Raw genomic sequence first — 24,340 nt, forward strand, 5'->3', positions numbered from 1 at the left:
TCAGGTTGGTAGCAGTTTCTTATATAAACTTAAGATTTTGAAGATTTTAAGCTTGTTATTTAGGAGAAAAAAAATGCTAAGATTTTTGTCTTAGTTGTGACTCAGTAGCGATAGTGGTGTAATGTTTGTTCTGTTCCCTCTTTATCCAGGTCTTGAAACTGGATGTTTGATACACCATTGTGAACATTTTTCTTTTCAATTAGTGATGATACTTTTTTCTTTTTAAAAAGTAAAAATAAAGTACTAACATATAAAAATAAAAAACTAATGTATGAGCTAAGAAAAAACCTCCCCGTGTGATGGGTTGGGCTGTATGGATGTACTTTCCCAAGGCTTGGAAGCACGGGGACACTGTTGACCTGTTCACAGTGACTGCTGTGTGTGCTTTGTCTTTTTAGGAAATAAAATAAGCACTTGGTAGTTAAATCCATTATGTGTTTCCTCTCTTCCTAGATGTCCGCAGGAGAATTGAACTTATTCAGGATTTTGAAATGCCTACTGTTTGCACCACTATTAAGGTGTCAAAAGATGGACAGTATATCTTAGCAACTGGTAAGCATCTTTTTGGTTCATGATTTCCATACATTTCATAGCAGGAAGTGCTAGGATGGGAAAGGTCACTTTTTTTTTTATTACCTTAACATTTTACTATAAAAAGTTTCAAACATACAGAAATACTGAAAAAATTGTATGGTGAGCATCCCTTTGCCCACCACCTAGATTCTCAGTAGTATTTTGCTCGATCATATCTGTCCATTTCTGTCCATCCCTCAGTCCATCCTGTTTTTTGATGCATTGCAGATACTTTTCCCATAAATAACTCAGCGTGTATACCATTATCTAGAGTTGAGTTTTATTTGTGGTTTTTCTTTTAGGTAAATTTACATACAGTGAAATGCACAGATCTTTTGAGGAGTTTTGACAGATGCATAGACCTGTATGCGTACACCTGGTGTAAGCCAAACCCCAGTCAAGATCCAGAACATTCCTTTTACCCAGAAACATCTTTCATGCCCCTCACAGTCAATCCTGCTCCCACCATGCACAGGCAACCATTGCTCTGTTGTGGGTTTTTTTGTTTTTGGTACCGGTGACAGGTTTAGCCTGTTCTGGAACTTTATGTAAGTGCAGTCATACACTATGGTTTCTTTTTATGTGAGACTTATTTTCTTAGGACTTTAAGATTCATACATGTTTTTATGTGTGCCAGTAGTTTTGTTGTTGTTTTTGTTTTTGTTTTTACCAAGTAGTATTTCCTTATAAGAATATACTAGACTTTATTTATCCATTCTCCATTTGATGGACACCTGCAATGTTTTCATTTTTTGGGCTGTTACTGATAAAGCATGATGAACAATCTTATACAGGCTTGTTTTGAGGACATTGCTGGGTCATAGGGTAGGTATCTATTTAGTTTTATAGGAAGCTGCCAGACTTTTTCCAAACTGTTCAGATCATTTTACACTCCTACCCACAATGAATGAGAGTTCCAGGAAGGGTCACTTTTAACATAATTTTCTGCATAATGGACTAATATTTTTTTATGTTATACTAAGATATTATATTAGAAGTATTCATAGGTTCCAAAAAGCCATAACATATAGGGAACTTTCAACATGTTATAATTTAGAAGAGCATTACCCAGTGTGTGGTTTGGCTGCGATTTTGGTACATATATCCTGTATATTGTCCATATACTTTTTTTTATTTTGCTGGCTTAACGTTATCCATCTGTATCCCTTTTCCAAACACTTTCTTATTTGACAGAACTTTTACGCATCAACATGCCAGTCTCTTTTGTTTTATGTTAATAGTTGTCTCAGTACTAACACTATCCACATTTTTTAGCCTCCGGTTCATATGTAAGAACTGTATATGCTATATATAGTTTTGTGGTTTTTTTTGAAGATTTTATTTATTTATTTGAGAGAGAGAGAGAGTGAGAGAAAAGAGCACAGCAGGGGAGAGAGGGAGAAGCAGTTTCCCCACTGAGCCGGGAGCCTGACACAAGGCTCGATCCCAGGACCCTGGGATCATCACCTGAGCTGAAGGCAGACACTTAACCTACTGAGCCACCCAGGTGCCACTGTATATAGGCTTTTTTTTTTTTTTTTAAGATTTTTAAAATTTATTCATTTGAGAGACAGAGAGAGAGAGAGAGTATGAGCAGGGGGAGGGGCAGAGGGAGAAGGAGAAGCAGACTCTCAGCCGAGCAGGGAGCCCAATATGGGGCTCAGTCCCAGGACCCTGGAATCATGACCTGAGCCGAAGGCAAACACTCAGCTGACTGAGCCACCCAGATGCCCCTTATATAGTTTTATATACATAAAAAGTTATATAATATATATCTGATAATGTAGCAAAGATGTATATATGTATATCATACTATTTTTAAATGAGGTCTTAGGGACTCAGGGACTACCTCATTCCTTTTTTTAAAAAAATTATCCATTGGTTTTAAAAATCAGTCTTTTTCTTTTCTTGATTGCAAACATGATACATTTATAAAACATGCAGACATTACAGAAATGCATAAGATAAAATGTGAAAGGCCTTAAAATTGCCCTTCACAGAGATAGACAATCACTGTGCTTGTTCTTCCCACTTTCTCTGTACAGAGTGCTTGTGTGATCAGTGTTTTACAAACATGGGGCCATAGGCACCACTCTGCAGCACTCACCCGCTTCTCTGTACTCTCCCTTTTACTTGGTAGTATGTTTTGGCGGCTTTCCCTGTCAGTACAGGTCTGCCTCGTCCGCTTCGTGAGCTATATGATGATTTGCCATCATTTATTTAACCATTTTTGTATCAGTAGACATTTTACTTGCGTTCAGTTTTTGGCCATCTGTGAACAGTGCTGCAGTGAACGCTCTTCATGTCTTTGGTACACTTCTGGGTGTGTTTCTCTGGGATAAATTTGTATAAGTTGCAGTACAGATTCAAGGTGTATAAACGTCATATATCTTGCACATATTGCCATATTATCCTTCAAAGAAGTTGTAACAATTTATACTGATCACCAAGTATGTGAGAATACTTCTTTTTTTAATACCCTCATCTACCCAGATATTAACTGTAGTTTAATCTTTGCCATTCTGATGAACAGTAACTATTTCATTGTTTTAATCTGCTTTGTTAGATTATTTGTGAAGTTTATTAGTTTTTTGCATTTCATTTTCTATGACTTGCTTGTTTGTATCCTTTGCTGGTTTTCTTCTTGGGATGTTGGGGAGGGCTGCTTTTAAATTCTTTTTCTTTCATGTGGTTATAATGAATCCTATTTACCTCTGAACAAATAGTATACTTAATATATCTGCAGGATATTGACAATGAAAAGGATGTCCTTTAGGTTTTACCTCACATTAATTTTTTTATAGGAACATATAAACCTCGGGTTCGATGTTATGACACCTATCAGTTATCCTTGAAGTTCGAAAGGTGTTTAGATTCAGAGGGTAAGTAAGAGATGCAATTCATGAAAGTATCTTTTTTGTATGTGGCTACTTTTCTGCTTTTTAAAAATGGGAATGGGTTGTGTTTAAGTTTTCTTTGCTGTGTAACAAATTACCATGAATGTGGCAGCTTAAAACGTGGCATTTATTAACTGACGGCTCTGTAGGGGAAGTTCGTCCAGGCTCTGCTGTGTTCTGTGCTCAGGGCTGACCTCAAGCTGTCGGCCAAGCCCACCTGGCTCTTATTCGGGGGCTCTGGGCAAGAATCAGCTTAGAAGCTTTCTGGGTGTTGGCAGAATGCAGTTTGTTGTGTTTGTGGGACCGGGGTTCCTGTTTCCTACCAGCTGTCAGGCTGGGGCCACTCTCCGCTTCCAGAGGCTGCCTGCACTCCTTGTCACCTGGTCTTCTCCATCTGTAAGCCACACCTACTCATTGGATCCTTCTGCTTCCATTCTCTCACTTCCTGTTCTGCCACCAGTGGGAGAAAACTCTGATTTTAAAGGGCTCATGTGAGGGGTGCCTGGGTGGAGCAGTTGTTAAGCGTCTGCCTTTGGCTCAGGGCGCGATCCCGGCGTTCTGGGATCGAGCCCCACATCGGGCTCCTCTGCTGGGAGCCTGCTTCTTCCTCTCCCACTCCCCCTGCTTGTGTTCCCTCTCTCGCTGGCTGTCTCTCTCTCTGTCAAATAAATAAATAAAATCTTAAAAAAAAAAAAGGGCTCATGTGATTATAGATCTCCCCTTCCCCTTCTAATGCGATAGAGTCCGTATAGTCACATGTGCCTCCCACCGGCATTCATAGACTCCGCCCTCTCGGCAGAGAAGTCACTGTCCCGGGGGACTGGCAGGGAGAGTGGAGGTCTTTCTGTCAGGCACCTGGTGTTTGGGGTTGAGAGAAAAGCAGTTAATGGGCTAAGTGTTCTCCAACTGGTTTTACCCTTTCCTTTTTAAAAACAAGACAAACTCCACTAATAACTCTGCTAATAACAACTGTTTTCACTTTTTATTTATGTTTAGCAGATGTATGGTGAATGAGTAAAAAGCTACTATTCTCTTTTTTAAATAAATAATTAAAAAAGAATTTTTGAATGTTTTTTAATGTCTTTTATTTTGAGCTTCTCAGAAAAACTGGGAGAGTTTAGAAGTCATTACATTTTGTGAGTGTATCTATTTAATTCGCTTCAGTTCTGCAGAAAATCTGATCTGTGTTGAGAAATTAAAAAGCTTTTAATTTTCCCCTTGGTGTTTTGGGGCCAATATAATATGGCAACTTTATTTTTGTCTTAACGAAAGGACAAGAAAGGGGGAAAAACCCGGTATTTGCATATAATTTTTGTGTTGAGTTAGAATCTTTGCATCAAGTTTGCATTTTTATGAACATGGATTGATAATTGTAATTTTTCTTACTATTTTCTGTTTTTCAGTTGTCACCTTTGAAACTTTGTCTGATGACTATTCAAAGGTATGCTTGATCGTGTTGGCTGATACTGGCTGTCCTCAAGAAGTCATGAGAAGTATTTTTATGATGTTCCCATTGTTACATTAAAAATGGCTGCATAGTAAAATAAAAACCATCATTTTCTATTAATATATTTTTAGTTTGACACATGTATATGACACATAGAGTATCTTTTAAAACAACGGTGATAGACTTTGGCCAGTCTAATATCAAAATCAGTTTTCTGTATCATGCATGAAACCTTATCTGTATCGTCAAGAGTTGGCAGCAGCCATCTTTTTTAGACCATGTTAGAGTGTAGATTTGTGACTTTTAATTATTGCGTTTAAACAAGTGTTACTTGCCATGTTGCTTTCATACATGAAAAGTAAAATAGCATTATTGTATGTTTAATTTTCTTAACTCTGCAAATAGGTGGTTGTGGAATGGTTCTGCAAAAGTTCAAAACACAGCTAAATATATATATTTTTTCTCTTCTTTTTTTGGTGCCATTAGTCCATCCTTCAACTCGTGTCATTTTCAGTAGTTATAAAATTGTTAGTGAAGTACCTTATTCAATTTAAAATAAATTTTAAAAAATGAAAATAAAAAATTTTTAGTGATGTCATCTTGAAGGAAAATGGAATTTTCTGAGCTAACATGACTTTATATATTGTCTCAGTTCTGGAAACTATAGAATACAGTTTATTCTTTTGCCTATAGTGGTCATTAATCATGTGTTTGGGGACATGTAATTTCATAATGTATTTTCTCTGTATATTGATAAATTTGCTGTTAAATACATCTGCAGATTTTTAAGCTACTTTTGAAATACATTAATGTTAAATTGATACAGAGGGTTTATCAAACCCTGATTGGTAATCGTGAGATTATTAAAACGTGTTCTTAAGTAAAATAGGAAATCACTTGTGGTTGCTGAGCAGAGCTCTACCTTGTCAAGTGCTGGTGCCACATAAATGAAGGGTATTTGTTTCAAGTCTCTGTTAGAAGGCAAGAAAAACTACCTTGGGTTCAGGAAGGCATTAAGAAAGCAGTCATCGAACTTTACATCAAAAACCAGGGATGTACTGTATGGTGGCTAACATAATATAATAAAAAACATTAAAAAAAAAAAGAAAGCAGGGGAGAGGTTTGATTCTTCATCATGATAGAGAGTTGTGTGTGCAGACGTGCGCACTTACAGAAGGAGGCTGGGAGAGATCAGAGTGTTCTTGCTCTGTCAGTTCTAGTGGTGATGAAGTAAACGCTTTTCCTAGAAACCTCAGCCAACTCGTGTTCTTGTTTCATTTTCAGATTGTTTTCTTACATAATGACAGATACATCGAATTTCACTCACAATCGGGTTTTTACTACAAAACCAGAATACCAAAGTTCGGGAGAGATTTCTCCTACCACTATCCTTCCTGTGACTTGTTCTTTGTTGGCGCAAGGTATTGGGTCTGAGCCTTTGTTTTCTCCTTTCCACCTCTCAAACAGCTTCTGTTGAAATCGAGGAGAGGGATTAAAAGAGGAATAAGACATGATCCCTGCCTTTCAGTTGCTCGAAGGGTACAGTTCCAGAGTAGCTGCTCATTGAGGAATTACACTCTTGACTTTTATTAGCGTGGTGCTCTGAACCTAGTGCGACATGGGTGCCTCCCAGGGTCATACCGGTGGTGAAGGCGGTTTCTTAGCCCCATTCCGTGACATTTTTAAACTTATCATTTTTAAAAGCTGCCTTCTATATGATGATAAAAATAATACATATCCATTTTAGAGAATTGGGAAAATATTAAAAGGTATTAAAAAAAGCCACCCATTGTCAGGCCACCCAGAGGAAAATGATATTTTGTTGTATTTCCTTCTCGTCTTTTCTTCTATATACATATAGATCCATTTTGGATCTTGTATTCTCTGTGTTATTTGTGAATAATATTCCATCTAATAACTTCATAATACTTCCTTGGTTTAAATCACTTTTATGCATGGACAAACTCACAAAGTAAGGTGATTATTTTTTAAAACACATTTTGGTGTAAGTTTTACAAAGGGAAGTCATGCCCTGGAAGCAAGAGATATATAAAATTTATATTTACTTGAAGCAAAGTTCATGGCAGTTTACCAGATTGCTAACTTTACTCATTACTTTGCAGCTCTGAAGTTTATAGATTAAACTTGGAACAAGGCCGGTACTTGAATCCTCTGCAGACGGATGCCGCGTGAGTGTTCTGTGGTGGGAACGCTGCTGTATTTCTGTTGGCCAGGAGATGGAGCCAGAAGCTCAAATTATCAGATGGCGGGTTGCATTTATTTATTTATTTTTTAAGCTTTTTTTTTTTTTTTTTAATTTTTTTTATTATATTGTTAGTCACCATACAGTACATCCCTGGTTTCTGATGTAAAGTTCAATGATTCATTAGTTGCGTATAACACCCGGTGCACCATGCAATATGTGCCCTCCTTACTACCCATCACCTGTCTATCCCATTCCCCCACCCCTCTCCCCTATGAAGCCCTCAGTTTGTTTCTGAGTCCGTAGTCTCTCATGCTTCATTCCCTTCTGATTACCCCCCATTTCTTTTAAATGGATCTTGGGGCAACTTAGTTCAAAGGAGTATTGTTAAGTTTTTTCTTAAATGTAAAATTCACTAAAAGACCTGGTGATCTCTTTAAAATTTTAATTTTTTTTAATACACTCGAAAATTTTATGACTCACTAAAAAGTTGTTTATTATTTTTTACAGCGTTCTTTAAATTTTTCATTTCTCATTTTGTTCTATGACATTATCTCTCATGGAGAAATTTTGGATTAACTTGGAAGTATCACTTTTTAAATTTTACTTTTTATGTTTTTTTGCTGGCAGACATTTAAGGTTTTTTTCAAGTTTCCCCTTTTTTTTTCTCACATTCTAGTCTACATTTTTGTTTTATTCAGAGAGAAATCCTTTAGGAATAAATTTGTCATAATAATACTGAGTAATAATGACAGTAATAATAGTGAAAGCGCTTATTCTGTGCCAGATATTTTTCAGTATTTCATACATATTAATTCATTTTAAACTTACAACAATTTTACTATTATCATCTCCATTTTACAGATAGGACAGCTGAGGTGCAGAGAGGGTGAGTCCACAGTCACCCAGCTAGTAAGGGGTGGAAGCTAGGTTACTTCTCATCTAAGTGTATAAAGAGCTTGTTGGATTTTCCTTCTTGCTTTGAAAGGGTTTTTAAAGGTTGGAAGAATATGTAGTGATAAAGACCAGATAAACTGTATTTTTTTCCACATTGGGTTGAAATGTTCTTACTACCTTTAAAAAAAAAACTAGAGTAACTTTATGACGTATTGTTGAATAGTAAAGAGTCACCTGCTCTTTAGGCGCCTACATTCCTCTTTGTGATGGCATTATTTGTTGAGTGTCTTGTAAGCTCTGGGTGCCATGCCGAACATTTTGTCATTTTTTCATTTAATCCTCACAACAACTGAAAGAGGTGAAGTATCCATTTTACAGAAAAAGAAGGTGAAGTTTCGATTAGGACACCCAGCTCTAGCTCGTCCGGTCTCAGGATTGGCTTTGTAATAGCTTGTGTTCTTTCTGCCGTGGGAGAAGATGTTATTGAGAAAGTAGAATAAACCTTTATTCTCAAGGTGGTAGGATAGAATTTCAGAAGGAATTCCCTTCTTGTCTCACCCCCTGGCAGACTGAGTGTCATTCTGGGGATTCTTTCATTTCTGGTGTTTCTCATACGCGGATGAGTAAGGAAGCACCTGCCCGGCTTTCTGCACAGAATTGGGTTGACTACTTATTTAGAAAATCCACCTAGTGTCTTCTCCCCCCCCACAGCCTAAATAGATAATAATACTTTCTCCCTTACTGCCTTACTGTTTCAGGGAGAATAATGTGTGTGACATAAACTCCATACATGGCTTGTTTGCCACAGGAACGGTAGAGGTAAGCATACGTTGCCTTTATTTTTTAACTTATTTGTTTTGCATTTGATAATGAGTAGAGTTTTACTTAAAGACAGAGTTGCTCGTTCCTAAGAGTAGAGTGCTAAAGGACCAACAAGCCACTGGCTTGCTTTTCGTAGGAACACGGGTAACGCTCCACACACACACGAGGCCCTATTGTTGCTGCAGACTGCCCCTTGGTGCGTCTGGTCCAGCACGCTTTGACATGGTTCATCTTTGACATGGATTGTCGGGAGCTGGGTGAGCGTCGCCGGCCTCCGGGGAGCAGTGGCAGCACGACAGCCACTCCTATTCCTCACAGGAGGCACTGTGTCACGCAATCCCAGCTCTCTGATACTTACCGGCCTTATGACTGAATTACTTTCCCTGAGGCTTAGTTTCCTCATCGGTGACATGGAGATGATGACAGCTTGCCAGCTTTACAGAGGTGCTGGTGAGAGCCCCACGGAGAAGGGCGTAGAGAAGCAGGATCCGTACATCCTGTGTGGTCGGGTTCAATAAATACCTAACATTTCCCTTTTAAACTGCAGTACTTTTGAATCCGTGTTCTTCATACTTGTCAAGAATTATCCTAGATTTGCATTTTTTAAAATTACAATAAATACTCATAGTAAAAAAAGAAAAAGAAGTCAGAAGTGTGTTATTGAAAAAGGGTTCTCTTGTGCCTTCCAGTCACCAAATCCTACAGCCTGCAGTTAACTCTTTAATGTTTTTTTCTAGGTATATGCAAATATGCCTATGTGTTAGTCATATATTTTTAGAAAGTTTTTTATAAAAGTAAAATTATACTACTTTATTTGCTTTTTTTTTAACACGATGGTATATAATATGCATCTTTATATGTTGGTACTTATAATGACTTATAATGCTAAAGTAATTTTTTAAAACTGATGGGTAGGATTCCATTGTTTGAACGTACTGTAGTTTATTAAACCAATCCCAGATGGATGAAGTTTAGGTCTCTACTCAGATTATTTTTATGTTAAGAGGTTAAGATTTGAAATGAGACAGAGTTGGTTTAATGAAAATATATGTAAAACTGTGTTGAATATATTATAATACTGTTGTGCCTAAATCGGGCTAATGAAGCATTCTCTTGGTAAGTACTTTTCTTGAGATTACCAAGGGGAAGTTTCAAAACAGTTTCCTTGGAAAAATAGTTTTTAAGTGGAGTCCTTCCAGAGCAGTCTGATCCTTACAGACATGTGCCCTGTCCCAGCAGTTGGGTACCAGCGCAGGCTGTTCTCCACCAGCTGTTTTCAGACCATCCCTGAGGGGAGACTAGACCCCTTCTTGCCTAAAGGCTGGGGTTCCTAAAATTCCTGCATTTCTGGAGGCTTGAAATTTGATAGGCATAGTCAGACCAGACTTTAAAAATTCACTTTTACAATAATTTTGATGGTATATGTTGGATTTTGATTTTGTCTGTGACAATTCTTACATTACTTACTATTGTCAAAATCGTATAGTAAGGACTTACATTTTGTGCATTTTGTGCTTTTTGAAGTACAAAAGAGTGCAGGCTTTAGCAATAGAAATAGTCAAATTTCAGTCACAGAAAATCAGTATCATTAAAAAAATTTTTTTGATTTACTCTGGAATTTATCTGCATACCTATTTTTTGTTTTTGAAATGTGACTTTTCTTTTTTATGTCCATAAAGTCTGTTAACTCATTTTGAGAAGACATGAAGACCATACCATTTGTAATTACTTGCTGCTTGATATCTAAGATTTCCTTTATCTTTGTGACAGACACATTTATAATAATACTAAATGATTGATGAGATCAAGCCTTCTAAGTACATTTGAGGTCTGTCTTTTAAGGTGGTTAATATAGTAAACAATTTTAAAAAACTTTGTGTATATGTTTTTTTAATCATTATAAAGTTGAGTAATACAGAAGAGTAAAAGTGAGAAGTATAGTCCCCTCTTGCCCTATTCCAAGTCCTGTTTCCTTACATTTCCTGAACACTGGTAATAATTTGTTCTGTGTCCTCTTGGGGTTTTCTGTGTTGGCACAAACATTTTTTTAAATAGACAATGGGATCATACTATTTTTTAAAACAAATTACTTTTTACCTACCAGATTGTGGGCATATTTCTAGCATATGTATACCTAAATCACTCTTTTTAATGGTTGCAGAGTATTCTTAAATGGATTATGCCAGTCTCTCTCTTGCTCTATTGCTTGTAGTTCTTTCATTTTTTCATTTTTTGCTTTATTTTCCTCCATGCTTTTGTTTTTGAAAAATTCTGAAAAGCTGTAAATGTCACTTTCTGAAAAGTTGAAAACACAATTCACTCAATGAGTGAATTTATATACATTTTTCACACTTCTTTCTTTTTCTATTAAAATGTGTATGCATATTTAGAAAACGTTTTTTGCACCATTTGAAAATCAGTTGCAGACATTATGACATTTTAGCCCTAAATAGTTTTGAATGTTTTTCTTAAAAACATTTTCTTAAAAAACAAGAATTTCTTGTATAAAATCATAATACTGTTATCATCCCTAAGAAATGTAACATTGATACAATAATATGTATTAAATACTTAACATTGATACAGTAATATTTAAATATTCTCAGTTCTTCCAAAGTCTTTAATAGCTCCTCGCACTCCACCCCACCACCCAGACCAAGGTCCAGTCAAGGTTCAGGTATTGTATTTTGGACTTCTTTCCTTAACCAGTTTTTTTGCCTTTAAGAACAGATTCAGCTCACAGTAAAACATTCGACAGTACTAAAAAGGGGGTAAGGTGAAAAATTAAATTCTTATCCCCCGTGAGATAATCAGTGTTGATCTAAAAATTTTCTAGCAGCAGCTATTACATGAAATCACCGTATTCTGTTGGCTTAGGGGCGTGTGGAGTGCTGGGACCCGAGAACTCGCGGCAGAGTCGGCCTGCTGGACTGTGCGTTAAGTAGCGTCACAGCAGATTCAGAGTAAGTGGGAATTACCGTGCTGCTTAAATATCCATCTGCTTGTGGTTTAAACACAGGTATCAGTACTGGACTCAAATCAGTTGCTGAAGGATGAAACCCCTCAGACTTCTATGTGAGGTCGTAGTTTTGTCATTTATGTAAAAATCCTTTTCTGGGAAAGTTCACGAAGTGGGGAAGCCAGACAGAATTCCTTTCTGAGGTGCTACATAGAATGTCTTTTTTGTTTTGTTAGTTGCTGTGGAATTTTATTAAAACTGCCAGAGTATGTAGTTCCCGTTCTGTAGGATCGAGTGCTAGAACCAGGAGTTCACTCCATTAACAAGCAAAAAGATGTACTTTGAATTCTGAGGTGGAGGGAGGCAAGTGTTTTCTGATATCTTCTTGTTCCTGTTTGCCAATCCTGCATTTAAAATAATCAGAAAAGTAATCCACACTTGGGGGATGGAAACCTCTACATGCCTGAATTCAGTAAGAAGTACAGACCCCCGTCCTTTCTCCACTCGTCACAGTGGTTACTGTTGACTGTTTGGTATATATGTTTTCAGACATTTTTCTGTGCTCATATTAATACATATGCAGCCTTGGACTCTCTTGGTCAGATTCTTGACATGGGAGTAAGTATCGGTTTAGAAACATCCTTTCCCTGGGTTTTGATATTTGTCGTAATGTGACTTTACCAGCGTTTACTCATTTCAGTTGGCCAGACGTTTACCTGTAGTTGTATCCTGTGGGAGGTGGAGTGTTTGATGGGTGGGCTACAGAGAGAATGTGAACCCTCTAAATTATTGCTGAGTTTTGTGTGATTTGCATTTTTCTGAGGGTGAAAAGAATTTATGTAGTTCTTTCTTTTGAAAAATCAGCTTATGTGAAGCATCCTTGACTCAGAGAAAAGTTAAGAATCGCTGAATTGGAAGGGCGTTTTTTCCTAATGTAAACATTCTTTCCTATGTGATAAGTAAAGAATAAGTTAATTTTCTTTCATCCTTTAATTATGACATTTAATTGGAGTGTAGTGGGTGGGGGATGGGGTAACTGGGTGATGGATGTTAAGGAGGGCACGTGATGTGACAAGCACTGGGTGTTATATACAACTAATGAATCACTGAACTCTACTTCTGAAACTAACTAATGGACTATAGTTAATTGAATGTAAATTAAATTAAAATAAATTTAAAAAAGAGAAGAATTTAAAAAATAAAGGGAGTGTAGGAAATCTTTTCCCTATTGAGTTTTACTAAAGTAATACCAACGAACAGCCTCATAACTCATGGTATGGAGCGTAGTAAAGCATTTTAAAGTGGAAAAGTTACTCATTCTACATTCATTTTGTTTTGTTCTTAGAATTAGACATTTTTATTGTGAAATGTAATACACATACAGAAAATCTCAAAGCATGAATGTATAGATTACTGAATTACTCTACTGAAGCTCTACATTGGTCAATAGAAGAAACCAGTAGAAAATGCTTCTCAGCATTTTATTACATTGGTATGAAAGGAACTGAATCAGAGAAGTCTGCTTATTTTTAGAAAGTAGGAAATCAGTTGTAAGTGGAAACTATTTTCCCACTCCCTAGGAAGCAGAAAAGTTAATTTTCTCTTACTCGTAAACATTAACTTGTTTTTGAATTAAAATAGAGAGACTTGCGTTCTGCTATAAGCTCTGTGCTTAACAGTTTCTTCTTAGAAAAGTCATTTGAGAAAACAGGCCAGCAGGAGTTCATTGTATTATGTCTTACGGTTATTTTTATTGTAAATTTAACGACTGTAATGGAAGTAATACTATAGAAAATTTAAGGAAGGGATGTGAAAAGATAATCTTTACTGTGGTCTTTAGAAATATGGAGTATTTATTCTGGTTTTTCTTTATGTAGAATATTGATTCACAGACTTTTTTTTTTTATTGATTTATTTGACAGCACACATAGGGGGAGCAGCAGACAGAGGGAGGGGGAGAAGTAGGCTCCTCGCTGAGCAGGGAGCCCCATTCAGGCTGGATCCCAGGACCCTGGGATCAGGACCCGAGCCGAAGACAGATCCTTAACCGACTGAGCCACCCAGGTGCCCCAATTCACAAACACTACTTGGTGGCCTCTTTCGTCCTTGGGGGTGGGGTGTTTTTAGCTATCATGATGGCTATTTTGTTTGTTTATTTAATTTTTAAAGATTTTATTTATTTATTTATTAGAGAGAGAAAACATGAGTGGCAGAAGGGGCAGAGAAGGAGAAGCAGGCTCCCTGCAGAGCGAAGAGCTCGACACAGGGCTTGATCCCAGGACCCCAGGATCATGACCTGAGCCAAAGGCAGCCGCTTAACTGACTGAGCCACCCAGGCGCCTCTGTTTTGTTTATTTTAAAAAATAATTTTATTTTGTAAAGCTGTTTTATACTTAGTATAAAAAAATATGAAGCAGTTTCAAAAATAAACAAAAGAAAGTAAAAATGGCCTCCGCACACACACACAGGCAGGAGTAATTCAAGTAACCAGACCACTCTTGGTTGGCGAAGGGTGTTTATAGATTTTCACTGTTATTCATCCTTGTGGTTAGTTCTGTGACTGTTTCCTGAGGGGACGTATTGAGAACCTGGATTTCTGGGTGAAGTAGCTTTTGTACCCATTGCTAAAGTGCCTGGCAGAGAAGGTAGCGTCAGTTTGAGGGTCTCCCTGCCTGTACAGAGTTCTCCCACCTCTGTCGCCCAAGGTGTCCATCCCATTCTGATAATACTGAAATGTCAGAAATAGCCTGAGAACATTGATTAAATACAGCTTGGTAAAAATACAGCTAGCTAACAGGTAGTGCTTTCCGTTTGCCAGCTAGTGTCCTTAGTTCTTTACATTTACTGACTTCATACTCACGGCAGGTACTCTTAATGTATTTATTTTACAGATGAGGAAAGTATTGACCAATGGCATATGTAAGCTGTTAAGAATTCTGTCGCAAATGTACATTTAATTCTAGGGGAGATGTTCCAAACATGCTGTGAAGTGGAAAAGCATATCATGCGGTTACCTGTAGGTCTGTAGCACATGTTCCTAAGAAAAGCAGTGTGAACACGCTGTGGAGTTGTGGGGAGAAAATCTGGGTGTGTACCAAAGTGGTACAGGTCAGTTTGCTTGCTGTTTCCATTTCAGGTGACTTTATTTGTTAATTTTTGTATGCTTAGCTTCATTATTTTCTGTGCAAGCACTGTAAGCTGTCACCTCTGTTATTTGACAGAGGTGGAGTTCTGGAAGGTGGAGTCCGTACCATAAAGAGAAAGAAGTATTGTGTAATTATCGGATGCGGGGGGACAGGCTATCTTTATTTGCAGACGATAATGATTGTCTCCCTGAGAAACCCAGCTAGAATCCCTCCCTGAGAAACCCAGTTAGAATCCACTAGAAGATCATAAGAACTAATACGAGAGCTAAGTAAGTTGGTGATGAAAGAAATGTGCAAAATCAGTGGCTTTGAGGTTTATCAGCAAAACCTAGTTAGAAAGATACAATGGAAAACAATTCTCACGACAACAAAAATTTATGAAATACTGAGGGATAAACTTAGTATCTCCCTGAAGAAAATGACAGAGTTTTGTTAAGAATTAAAGAAGTTTGAGTAAGTAAAGAAAAGTAACGTCCCACGGCACTGACACGTGCTCCTGGAGTTGGTTTTGAAGGGTAAATGACTGGAAGGATGGGCGTGAGAGGCCTCCAGGTTGCAAACGATGTGTCAGCATGGTTACGGCTTGAGACTTTAGGGGGCCTGAGAGCCTTGAGGGTGCCGACAGTTCATGGCTTGGATTGTGGGGCCTCGTCCCGAGGACACGGAGACAGTAGGGACTGAGGTCAGGACTGTTGTCCTCGTCTGTTCTGTCTGGCTCCCTTTCCACCATAGATGATTGTTGTGGTGCCGAGCTTCTTCCTGGTTGCTGAATGAGAAGCATGTTCCAGATTTGTGGCGTGACCATTCGTCATACCATCTTTGTACTCTCCCAGGTTCTCGTCCCCATCTGAGGATTAGTATTTTATTTTAGCTTGACAATGGCGGCTTTAAAAATGAAAATGGGTATAACCTGCCCAAATATAAACTCATTTCCTCTTAAGCAAAAGAGGGGATATTTTTGTAAATACCTTATCCTGGCTTGATCAAAGTAAAAGACAATGTCATACTGATCCTTTTCAATTGGTGTTAGAGTTTTAGAAACTTTTTTTTTTGTAGATACTTTGAGAGTTTCTTACAGTTTTGAAGAAGATAATCTACAGACTTTTAAAAGCAGATTACTAATTTACATATAAAGCTTACTTTTTATCTTGGCTAAGAAAGTTTGGATACAATTACCCTTTTATTTTTTATTTTTTTAAAAGATTTTATTTATTTATTAGAGAGAGAATGCACGCATGCACACAAGGAGGGGGGAGCAGCAGGCAGGGAGAAGCAGGCTCCCCACTGATCAGGGAGCCCGATGCAGGATTCAGTCCCAGGACCCCAGGATCATGACCTGAGCCGAAGGCAGACGCTCAACCAAATCAGCCACCCAGGTGCCCTACAGTTACCTTTCAAACATAAGGCTAGATAGAATTTTCCCTACTACAATTGAAGATTAATAATGAACTTGTTACTTGGAAGGTTTGGCCATATGTACATGGAACATGAATATTTTGCCTTTCAGGATAAACAGTTTACCAACAATCTCTGCTTTGAAATTTAATGGTGCCTTGACCATGGCAGTGGGAACATCCACAGGGCAGGTGAGTATGTTTTAAGTTGGGAACTTCACACTTAAGTTCGTATCTCAGAAGCATGTATATATTGTGGGAAATATCCACGTATCTGTTCACTGTGGGAACAGAAAATGAGGCATTATTGTTTTGGCTAGAGTGGAGGGGTACTCTGGAATGCTGTATTCTTTAAGTACCTTGAGAAATTCCACTTCTGGCCTTGCGGTTTGGTCTGAGAGCTTCTTGAGCTGGAGGTATTATGCCTCCGGCATTGTCTTGACTGTGGTTTAGCATAACATTTTCCAGAGTGTGTACAACAGAATTCTGTGGTCAGCAAAGTTTGGAATTCTGCCAGATTTCTACTCTTGGAGGATCACAGTGGATTTAAATATATATTGAAGGCTCTGAGAATTCCTCTAGACAAGAGATGCATTAGGAAGTATTTCCAAAATGTATTTGTCCTACGAACTTTTTTTTACCAAGCACCATCGACCACATGCCCCACAGTGACGTACCTTAGCAATGCTGGTCTGACAGGGATGGATTGAGTAGCTGCAGAGGGTTACTTTCATCTTTTCTTTCTTCCCTTCTTTCCTTCAAGGCAGGGTCCACACACTTGGAAGTTTGTTCTCCTCTAGAACCGGCCTGAGAGCCTACTTCCAGTGGGGTTACTACCTCTGTCGTTACGGGCTGCCGAGGATCTGTCCCCAGGGACTGAGATCTAGCTTTTCCGGCCACTTGCCTCTAGTGACAGGGCTCAGAAGAAACCCCCAGGGCCCCCCGCCCGACAACAGCCACAGCCTTGCCGCCACTGTCTGCTCAGATCTGCCAGGTTACCTCATTACGCATTTTGTGCTTATTTCTGTCAGTCGCTGTGACAGTGCCTGGCACATCGTAGATCCTCAGTGTATGTATTTGTTTTAGTTCACAAATGACACCAGCTCTTACAGATTTTTCTTTTTGCTCCTTTCATAGGATAGCTCAGTCGTTCTCAGTCTTAGTGAGCCTAAAAATTACTCTCCGGTTAAATTCATAAAACCATGTACTCTAAGGGTAATTTAAGAGATTTTTCTAGAGTGTTTTGCTGTCGGACTTTAAAATCTTTGCGCCCTGAGTAAGGTGTTTATTAAGCTCATAAAAAGGCAGTAAAACAAGTGACAGCCATTATTCTGAGTTTTCAAAGTTGCTTTTTAAGATAAAATATTTAATTTTGTTTCAACAGAAATAATTTGTTTTCTTTCTTTTAGGTTTTGTTATATGACCTTCGATCAGATAAGCCATTGCTGGTTAAGGATCACCAGTACGGGCTGCCCATTAAGTCAGTTCACTTCCAGGATTCACTAGATTTGATTTTGTCTGCAGACTCACGCATCATCAAAATGTGGAATAAGAACTCAGTACGTACTGTTTTGTTGCAGTTACTTGTTAGTGTATTTTCCTGATGTTCCTTTTCTTTCTGTTGCCTTTTTTGAGTTACGTGGGCTTTTGAGAAAGAGTGGCTAAGTACCCATCTGAGAGCTTAGTTGGAAGTCAGTTACTTCAGCCAAGATAATGCTCACATGTAGATAAATAGTGAAGACTGTTTTCTTCCTGTGGAGAAGGTGTCCTGGTTTGCTAGAACTGGCATGCCTTTCTACATGTTCAGTTAGGTAGAGAGTAAATCATGTTTTAAAAACACTGCTCCATGAGAACCTCCTAGATCCTGAGGCTCTCTCACAGTCTTGGGAAAGTTTTTATGAGCTACTAATTATCTTTCCATGTCAACGTTATTATGTATCTCAATTTCATACCTTTTAAAACCCATCTCAAATAATTGGCTTCTGCATATGTCCCCCCTTTCAATAATTTCTTAGTGTTTTTCTTTTTTTTTTAATTTTTAAAAAAGATTTTTATTTATTCGTAAGAGAGAGGGAGAGAGCACAAGCAGGGGGAGCAGCAGGCAGAGGGAGAAGCAGGCTCCCCCTTGAGCAAGGAGCCCAATGTGGGACTCAATCCCAGGACCCCCGGAATCATGACCTGAGCCAAAGGCAGACACTTAACTGATTGAGCCACCCAGGCATCCCTCTTAGTGCTTTTCTTAAAAACAGTATTTTCTTCAGAGTATTTGATGTGAGGGCTCTTGGGTAGCTCAGTCGGTTTAATGTCCGACTCTTGATTTTGGCTCAGGTCGTGATCTCAGGGTCATGAGGTTGAGCCCCACATCAGGCTCTGTGCTCAGCAGCAGAGTATCTGCTGATCTCTCTCTCTCTCTCCCTCTGCCCCCCCCACCCCATTCGTGTGCTCTCTCTTTCTCTCTCTCTCAAAAAAAGAATTTTTCTGTTCTTTCTCCTCAATTCCAAGTGTCATTTAAAAAGTAAAAGTAACAAAAGCCTACGTTTCTCGTTTTCATCTGCCCTATGCTTTTCATTTTTTGTTTTAAAACTCTAAGATATTTTGAGAGTAAAGATCAATCTGTCAACAAAATGGGAAAAAATTCAGTATAGCAAGTGCTTTTTTAAAGATTTTTATTTATGTAGAGAGAGAGAGTAGAGAGCACAAGTGGGGTGAGGGCCAGAGCGGGAGGGGGAGAGAGAGAGCTCAAGCTGACACCCTGCCGAGTGTGGAGCCTGATGCAGGGCTCGATCTCACGACCCTGAGATTATGACCTGAGCTGAAATCAAGAGTCGGAAGCTTAACTGACTGAGCCACCCAGGTGCCCCAATATAGTAATTGCTTATAAGAGTTCTTTGTATTTAATTAATTATATTTAATTAATTACAGACGTCAGTGTCTTTAGTCAAAAAGTGTTCCTTTTTTTTTTTTTTTAATTCATTTTGGAGGTGAAAGGGGGTGGAAGGTCCAGTGGCCTCAGCGGTAGTTGAGCAAGTGTCAGTCTTTACCGGGGCTGCGTGCACTCAGGACAGAGGTGCTGTCCCAGCCCCATCACACTTCAGCTTTGTCCCAGAGTCCCCCAGCTGCTTGGATCATAACTTTTGTTTTTAATATTCTTTTGGTTAACTCCCAAAGTATTGGCCTTTCGTTGTTGTGTCTTGAATTGGAATTTGACTGCAGCTTTTCACTGAGTGTGCAGTAAGCATCTTCCCTGGGCCTTAACTCTACCCCACTCCTTGGCCATGGGAGCCTCTGATAATGAGTTAATAAATGCAAGAGCTGGCAGACATTTTCAACATCAGTTCTTGAAATTACCTTGCTGTAGTTGTTGCAATGCATTTTATTTTGGTGTTGTTGTTATGACTAAATACGCCCTCGACCAACACCCAGATTGCTTGGTTTTGCTTGACTTGCTTTCCGTATTTACCTTTCTCATCACCTTTTTCCCCTCCCGTCTTCTTCTCTCCTGCCCCTTGTTTTTTTTACTGTCCTTTTCTTAATTTTTTAAAATACAGCCCCTTTCTCCCCCTACCTCCACATTGAATATAAGTGTGTTAGCCTCTCCTGTGTAACTAACAAGTTAACGTGTTTGTAGGATTTTGTTTTGTAAGTTATTTTCCACAGGTGCTCTTACTGGATCCTCCTCAGAGCTTTGTGATGTAGATGTGGTGGATATCATCCTCATCTGACCCCGTTGTCCTTCTCTCATTCTTTGGTTTCTTTGAGTACAAGTTTAACTGGGGTGTGTCTTCCAGATTAGGAGAATTTTTCTAAGTTGATGTACAACTGTATCTTAAACTTTACCCATTGCCGCTGTGTGAACATTATGAAACTGTATGTATTTCCTTGGATAAGTCACCTTTCCCCCATAGGCCTCAAGTTTCCCCATCTATGAAGTGAAAGCATGTGATAAATTGATAAAATGAATTCTCTACCATTTCTGAAACTTAAATTCTGTTCTTTCAACTAGGTGATGTTATTTTTTTACATAGCAATATGTGGTTATGTCAGATCTCTGGTTTATTTTCTTTACTCAACATTGGTAAAAGTTGTCTGCCTTTAACTATTTTAATAATTCCTTTTTACTTATTCTTTTAGGGAAAAATATTTACTTCCTTGGAGCCAGAACATGACATTAATGATGTCTGCCTCTATCCCAACTCAGGTATGCAGTAGGTAGCAGTAGGCCATTTGGTGGGATAAATCTAGGCTGTGCTTTATGGGATTTTAAACTCATTTCATTTCCTCAGACAGGGTTTGGCTTGGTCAGGACGGTTCTTGGATATTATATTTACCGGAAGAATCACGAGCAGGAAGTGGTGCGGATGATTCAGAAAATGGCACTCTCAGTGACTCAGTCCTTAGCCAGCCTAGCTATTAGTAGAAACCAACAATACATAGGCAGGTGGCAGGTGAGATGCTATTTTAGTGTGCTCTCCACTCTTTTATGTGATTAGTAATAGTGTGTGGTAATTGAGGTCAAGGATTTGGGGAAGGCTGGGATTGCCTGATAATCCACAAGGCTCATGAAGCCGTGGGTTTTGGCATCTTCTATGTTGTATGCTGTTCAGCTTGCGTCATGGATTTCAAGACTTAGAATACTTTCAGGACAAATCTGAAGAATTTTGGGGTACGAAAGTAAGAACAGTTCCCACTCTCAAGCAGTGTTACATTTTGAGGACAGGTGTACACAGATAATTTTGATAGAGGGATACAGGGCAAAGCAGGAAAAACTCTGTTATGTACAAACAGCACTTTGACAGCATGTTAGAGTGAGGGGTTTCAGCCAGCACCACTGGGGAGATCACAGAGGGAGCTGGTTGTTTGCATGTGTTTGGAGTGAAATTGGGTAGGTGGGGTGGGGAGATCAGGCATTCCATGTGAGGGAACGCTGCAGGAAGGGCAAGAAGGAAAGGTACAATAGGCACCATAGGATACCGTTCATGGGGCTTGTTTGGGAAAGGGGTGGGGCTGATGTGCTGGAGCCCTGTTGGCTCTCAAAGGAGCGAAGGTGGCAGAGGTCCGGGAATCACGTGCGGAATGGTTTGGGCTGTCTCTGGTCAGGACCTGTTCAGACCGTGCTTTCAGAAGACGGTTCTGTCCATCGTGTAAAGGGTAGAACTGGTGTTGAAATAAAATGAGTAGGAAGGGAGACTCTAAGCTGATTGGGAACACAAGAGAACGAGCAAGTTTAGAGAGAGAGATTGTTCGCGAACATCAGGAGGCGATAGGTCAGTGTCTGGCAGAGCATCTCGCACCCGGCTGCTCTTTCCAGGGAGCCTTTCTAAAAAGTACAGATCCCTTGGCCCCATCCCTGAGGTACCGACTAGAGTGTCCAAGGGGAGGGCCCAGAAGTGTGTGTGTGTAACATGCTTGCCAAGCCCCAGCCCGACCCACAGCCTTGCAGCGGGAGCCAGGTCTAGTGCACGGGAGGAAGTGTGGTCTCGAGAGAAGCAGGTCTGCACTTACGACGTTTGCAGTCGTGTAAGCTGAGGTGATTTCAGGAGAGGTGGGAATGGTGAGACCACCTTGGGGAAGTGTAGAGAGCAGGAGCTGAGTCCATGTAGAGGGGGGATGAGGAGAAGGAAGAGCCAGCTGAGACACTTCACAGGAGCGGACAGAGCGCCAGTAAGAGAAGTGACCGTGTTGGAAGTAGAGCAGGAGCTCCTGCGAGGGCGAGTGGGCGGGCGCTGCTCGGCACGTGTGAGGACCCCCGAGGTTGAGGCCTGAAGGAAAGAACAAGTTCTCGTGCTCCTGTGCTGCTGGGCTCAGTGGTAACCACGGATCATTCAGCTTTTCAGAACCCGGTGTTGTTAGTGGTGCACACGGGTTTTTCTTTCTTCTTGTCTGTCTGCTGGTCTTCCGTCTTAGGAGGGGAGAACAGGTGGGTCACTGGGCTGGAGTTGGTCGCCCAGCCGGTGTGGGGCAGGGCCTCTGCTACAGCCAGCCTTTCCTGGTTCTGGAGCCCTTGCCCTTTCCAGCTCCACGCTGCTTTCCCAAGAAAGATGGGGAACTGCATTGTTGCGATCAGCTGTGTAGCTGCGATCATTAAGAGGATTTCATGGCAGGAGCAGGGGTGAAGTCAAATTTGGACGGGTTCAGGAATAAATTGCAGATGACGTTGGTGGGGTCCTAGTTAGAGAGTCTTAGAGGGTCTGAGATGGGGTCCAAGTTGCACAGGAAGACGAGCAAAAACAGGCGGACTTGAAGTCGGAACGAGGGTGGCGAGCAGGTTTCGCTGGATTGGGGGGAGAGTTTGAAGAGGCAGCTGGTGCTGAGAGCAGGAAGCTGCGTGGCTGCTTGTGGCCCTTGAAACTGGCAGCGCGCCTTGGCTCACCTGAGATGTGCTCTACGTGTAAAATACGACCAGATTTCAAAGACGTTATGCAGATAAAAAATGTGAAATAGGGTTGCCTGGGTGGCTCCATCGGCTAAGCCTCCAACTCTTGATTTCGGCTCAGGTCATGATCTCAGTGTCGTGACATTGAGCCCCGCATCGGGCTGCATGCTGGGCATGGAGCCTGTTTAGGATTTTCTCTCTCCTTCCCCCCTCCCCGACCCTCCCCCTGCTTGGATGCATATTCCTGTAGACATGCAGGTACTCTCTTTTTCTTTAAAAAAAAAAAAAGGGAAATAGATCTTTAATTTTTTATGTAACGATATTTCAGACATATTGGGTTAATAAAATACATTAAAATTTATTTTATTTGTTTAAAAAAATTTGTTTTAAATGTATCTACTAGAAAATGTGAAATCCCATGTGTGGCTTGCGTGATATTTCTGTTGCACGGTGCCGGCCCAGACTTGGGGATCTTTCCCAGGGTAGGATGCTGCTGAGGTGTGAGGCATTGAAGTCGGCTGTGGGTGTTCAGCGTCCATCACGTGGAGTAGGACGCTGGAGTAGGGACGTCCTCTAGGACTCTGCGTACCGCCGGCCCATCTAATAACTCTCGTTCGCTAGTAGACATCCAGTCCATTCTCGCATTCCCCTTTTTCCCCCAGATGCCTATTGTAGGCTGTTGTTTGGAACCAGGCTGTAACCAGGGCTGTGTGTTACTTCAAGGTGTGGCCATATCTAGTTTCTTTCAATTGTAATAGCCCTGTCCCCACTGCCCATCTTTTTTTTTTTTTTTTCCTGCCTTCTCCATGACATTGATTTGTCCCTCACCCTGGATTTGTGTGGCTGGTTTTCATAGTGTCGTTTACCTTGTGCCTCCAGCCTGTGTATTTTTTCTCAAGTGATGGACTTTAGATGAGAGATGCTGGCTTCTCCATGTCCGACCCCAACCCATAGTCCTCCAGGGCCAGTAAGGGGCAACGTGGTCCCTGGGTTAAGGAGACCATGAGGTCTCTTCGTTATAAAGTACACTTTTCTGAGAGGTAAACATGTTAAGAGTGATGTTTTGGACAGAAGAACAAGTTGACTGTCAAATAACTTATAAGAAATGAATCAAACACAAAAAATAGCCAAATACTTTATTTCCTGCTGGCAAGCACGGTCAGACGAGCAGCTCGGCTGCCGCCTTGGGGTTTGGATGTGAGCAGGCTTGATTCACGCGCTTCGCTGCTTTCCCTCGCTCTGCTCCTTTCCCTTTAACGCCGCTCTTGCTGCTTTGTGCTTAATCATCATGAGCTTAATCATATTTTAGAAAAGCTAAAACGTTCTTCTTTCTTTATCTTCTCACTTACTCATTTTGAAGTAATTAGAGCCGAATCACGATTACTGTTTTGTCATGTTTTTCTAATACGGAGGTGGCTCAGAATATTGAGAAATGGTCCCGCCTTCCTGGCTCCTTCCTCCGTCCTGCTCGCGTTGCTCATTCAGCCCGACTCCAGCGTCTCCGCGTCGTCGGGCAGCTGCGTGCAGCCCGGTGGCGCCGGGGAGGCCGCGAGGCGGCACCTTGCAGCGCTGGTGGGGCTCACAGGTGGCTGAACCCCGCTGCAACCGGAGTCGGGATCTCTGGGTTCG

General features: G+C 40.2%; 1 protein-coding gene across 1 annotated transcript in view; it reads left to right on the forward strand.

The window, feature by feature from the left end:
- NOL10 (nucleolar protein 10) overlaps positions 1 to 24,340 on the forward strand; it is an 85,390-nt gene that overhangs the window by 3,734 nt on the left and 57,316 nt on the right. Inside the window, exons 3-12 of the mRNA XM_002921514.4 lie at positions 454 to 552; positions 3,378 to 3,455; positions 4,874 to 4,911; positions 6,202 to 6,338; positions 7,041 to 7,106; positions 8,776 to 8,836; positions 11,717 to 11,802; positions 16,452 to 16,530; positions 17,748 to 17,897; positions 20,470 to 20,536. Of these exons, the coding sequence (XP_002921560.1) occupies positions 454 to 552; positions 3,378 to 3,455; positions 4,874 to 4,911; positions 6,202 to 6,338; positions 7,041 to 7,106; positions 8,776 to 8,836; positions 11,717 to 11,802; positions 16,452 to 16,530; positions 17,748 to 17,897; positions 20,470 to 20,536 (861 nt within the window). The remainder of the gene's footprint in view (positions 1 to 453; positions 553 to 3,377; positions 3,456 to 4,873; positions 4,912 to 6,201; positions 6,339 to 7,040; positions 7,107 to 8,775; positions 8,837 to 11,716; positions 11,803 to 16,451; positions 16,531 to 17,747; positions 17,898 to 20,469; positions 20,537 to 24,340) is intronic.

This window comes from Ailuropoda melanoleuca, chromosome 4 (genome assembly GCF_002007445.2).
Source record: "Ailuropoda melanoleuca isolate Jingjing chromosome 4, ASM200744v2, whole genome shotgun sequence".
Lineage (NCBI taxonomy): Eukaryota > Metazoa > Chordata > Mammalia > Carnivora > Ursidae > Ailuropoda > Ailuropoda melanoleuca.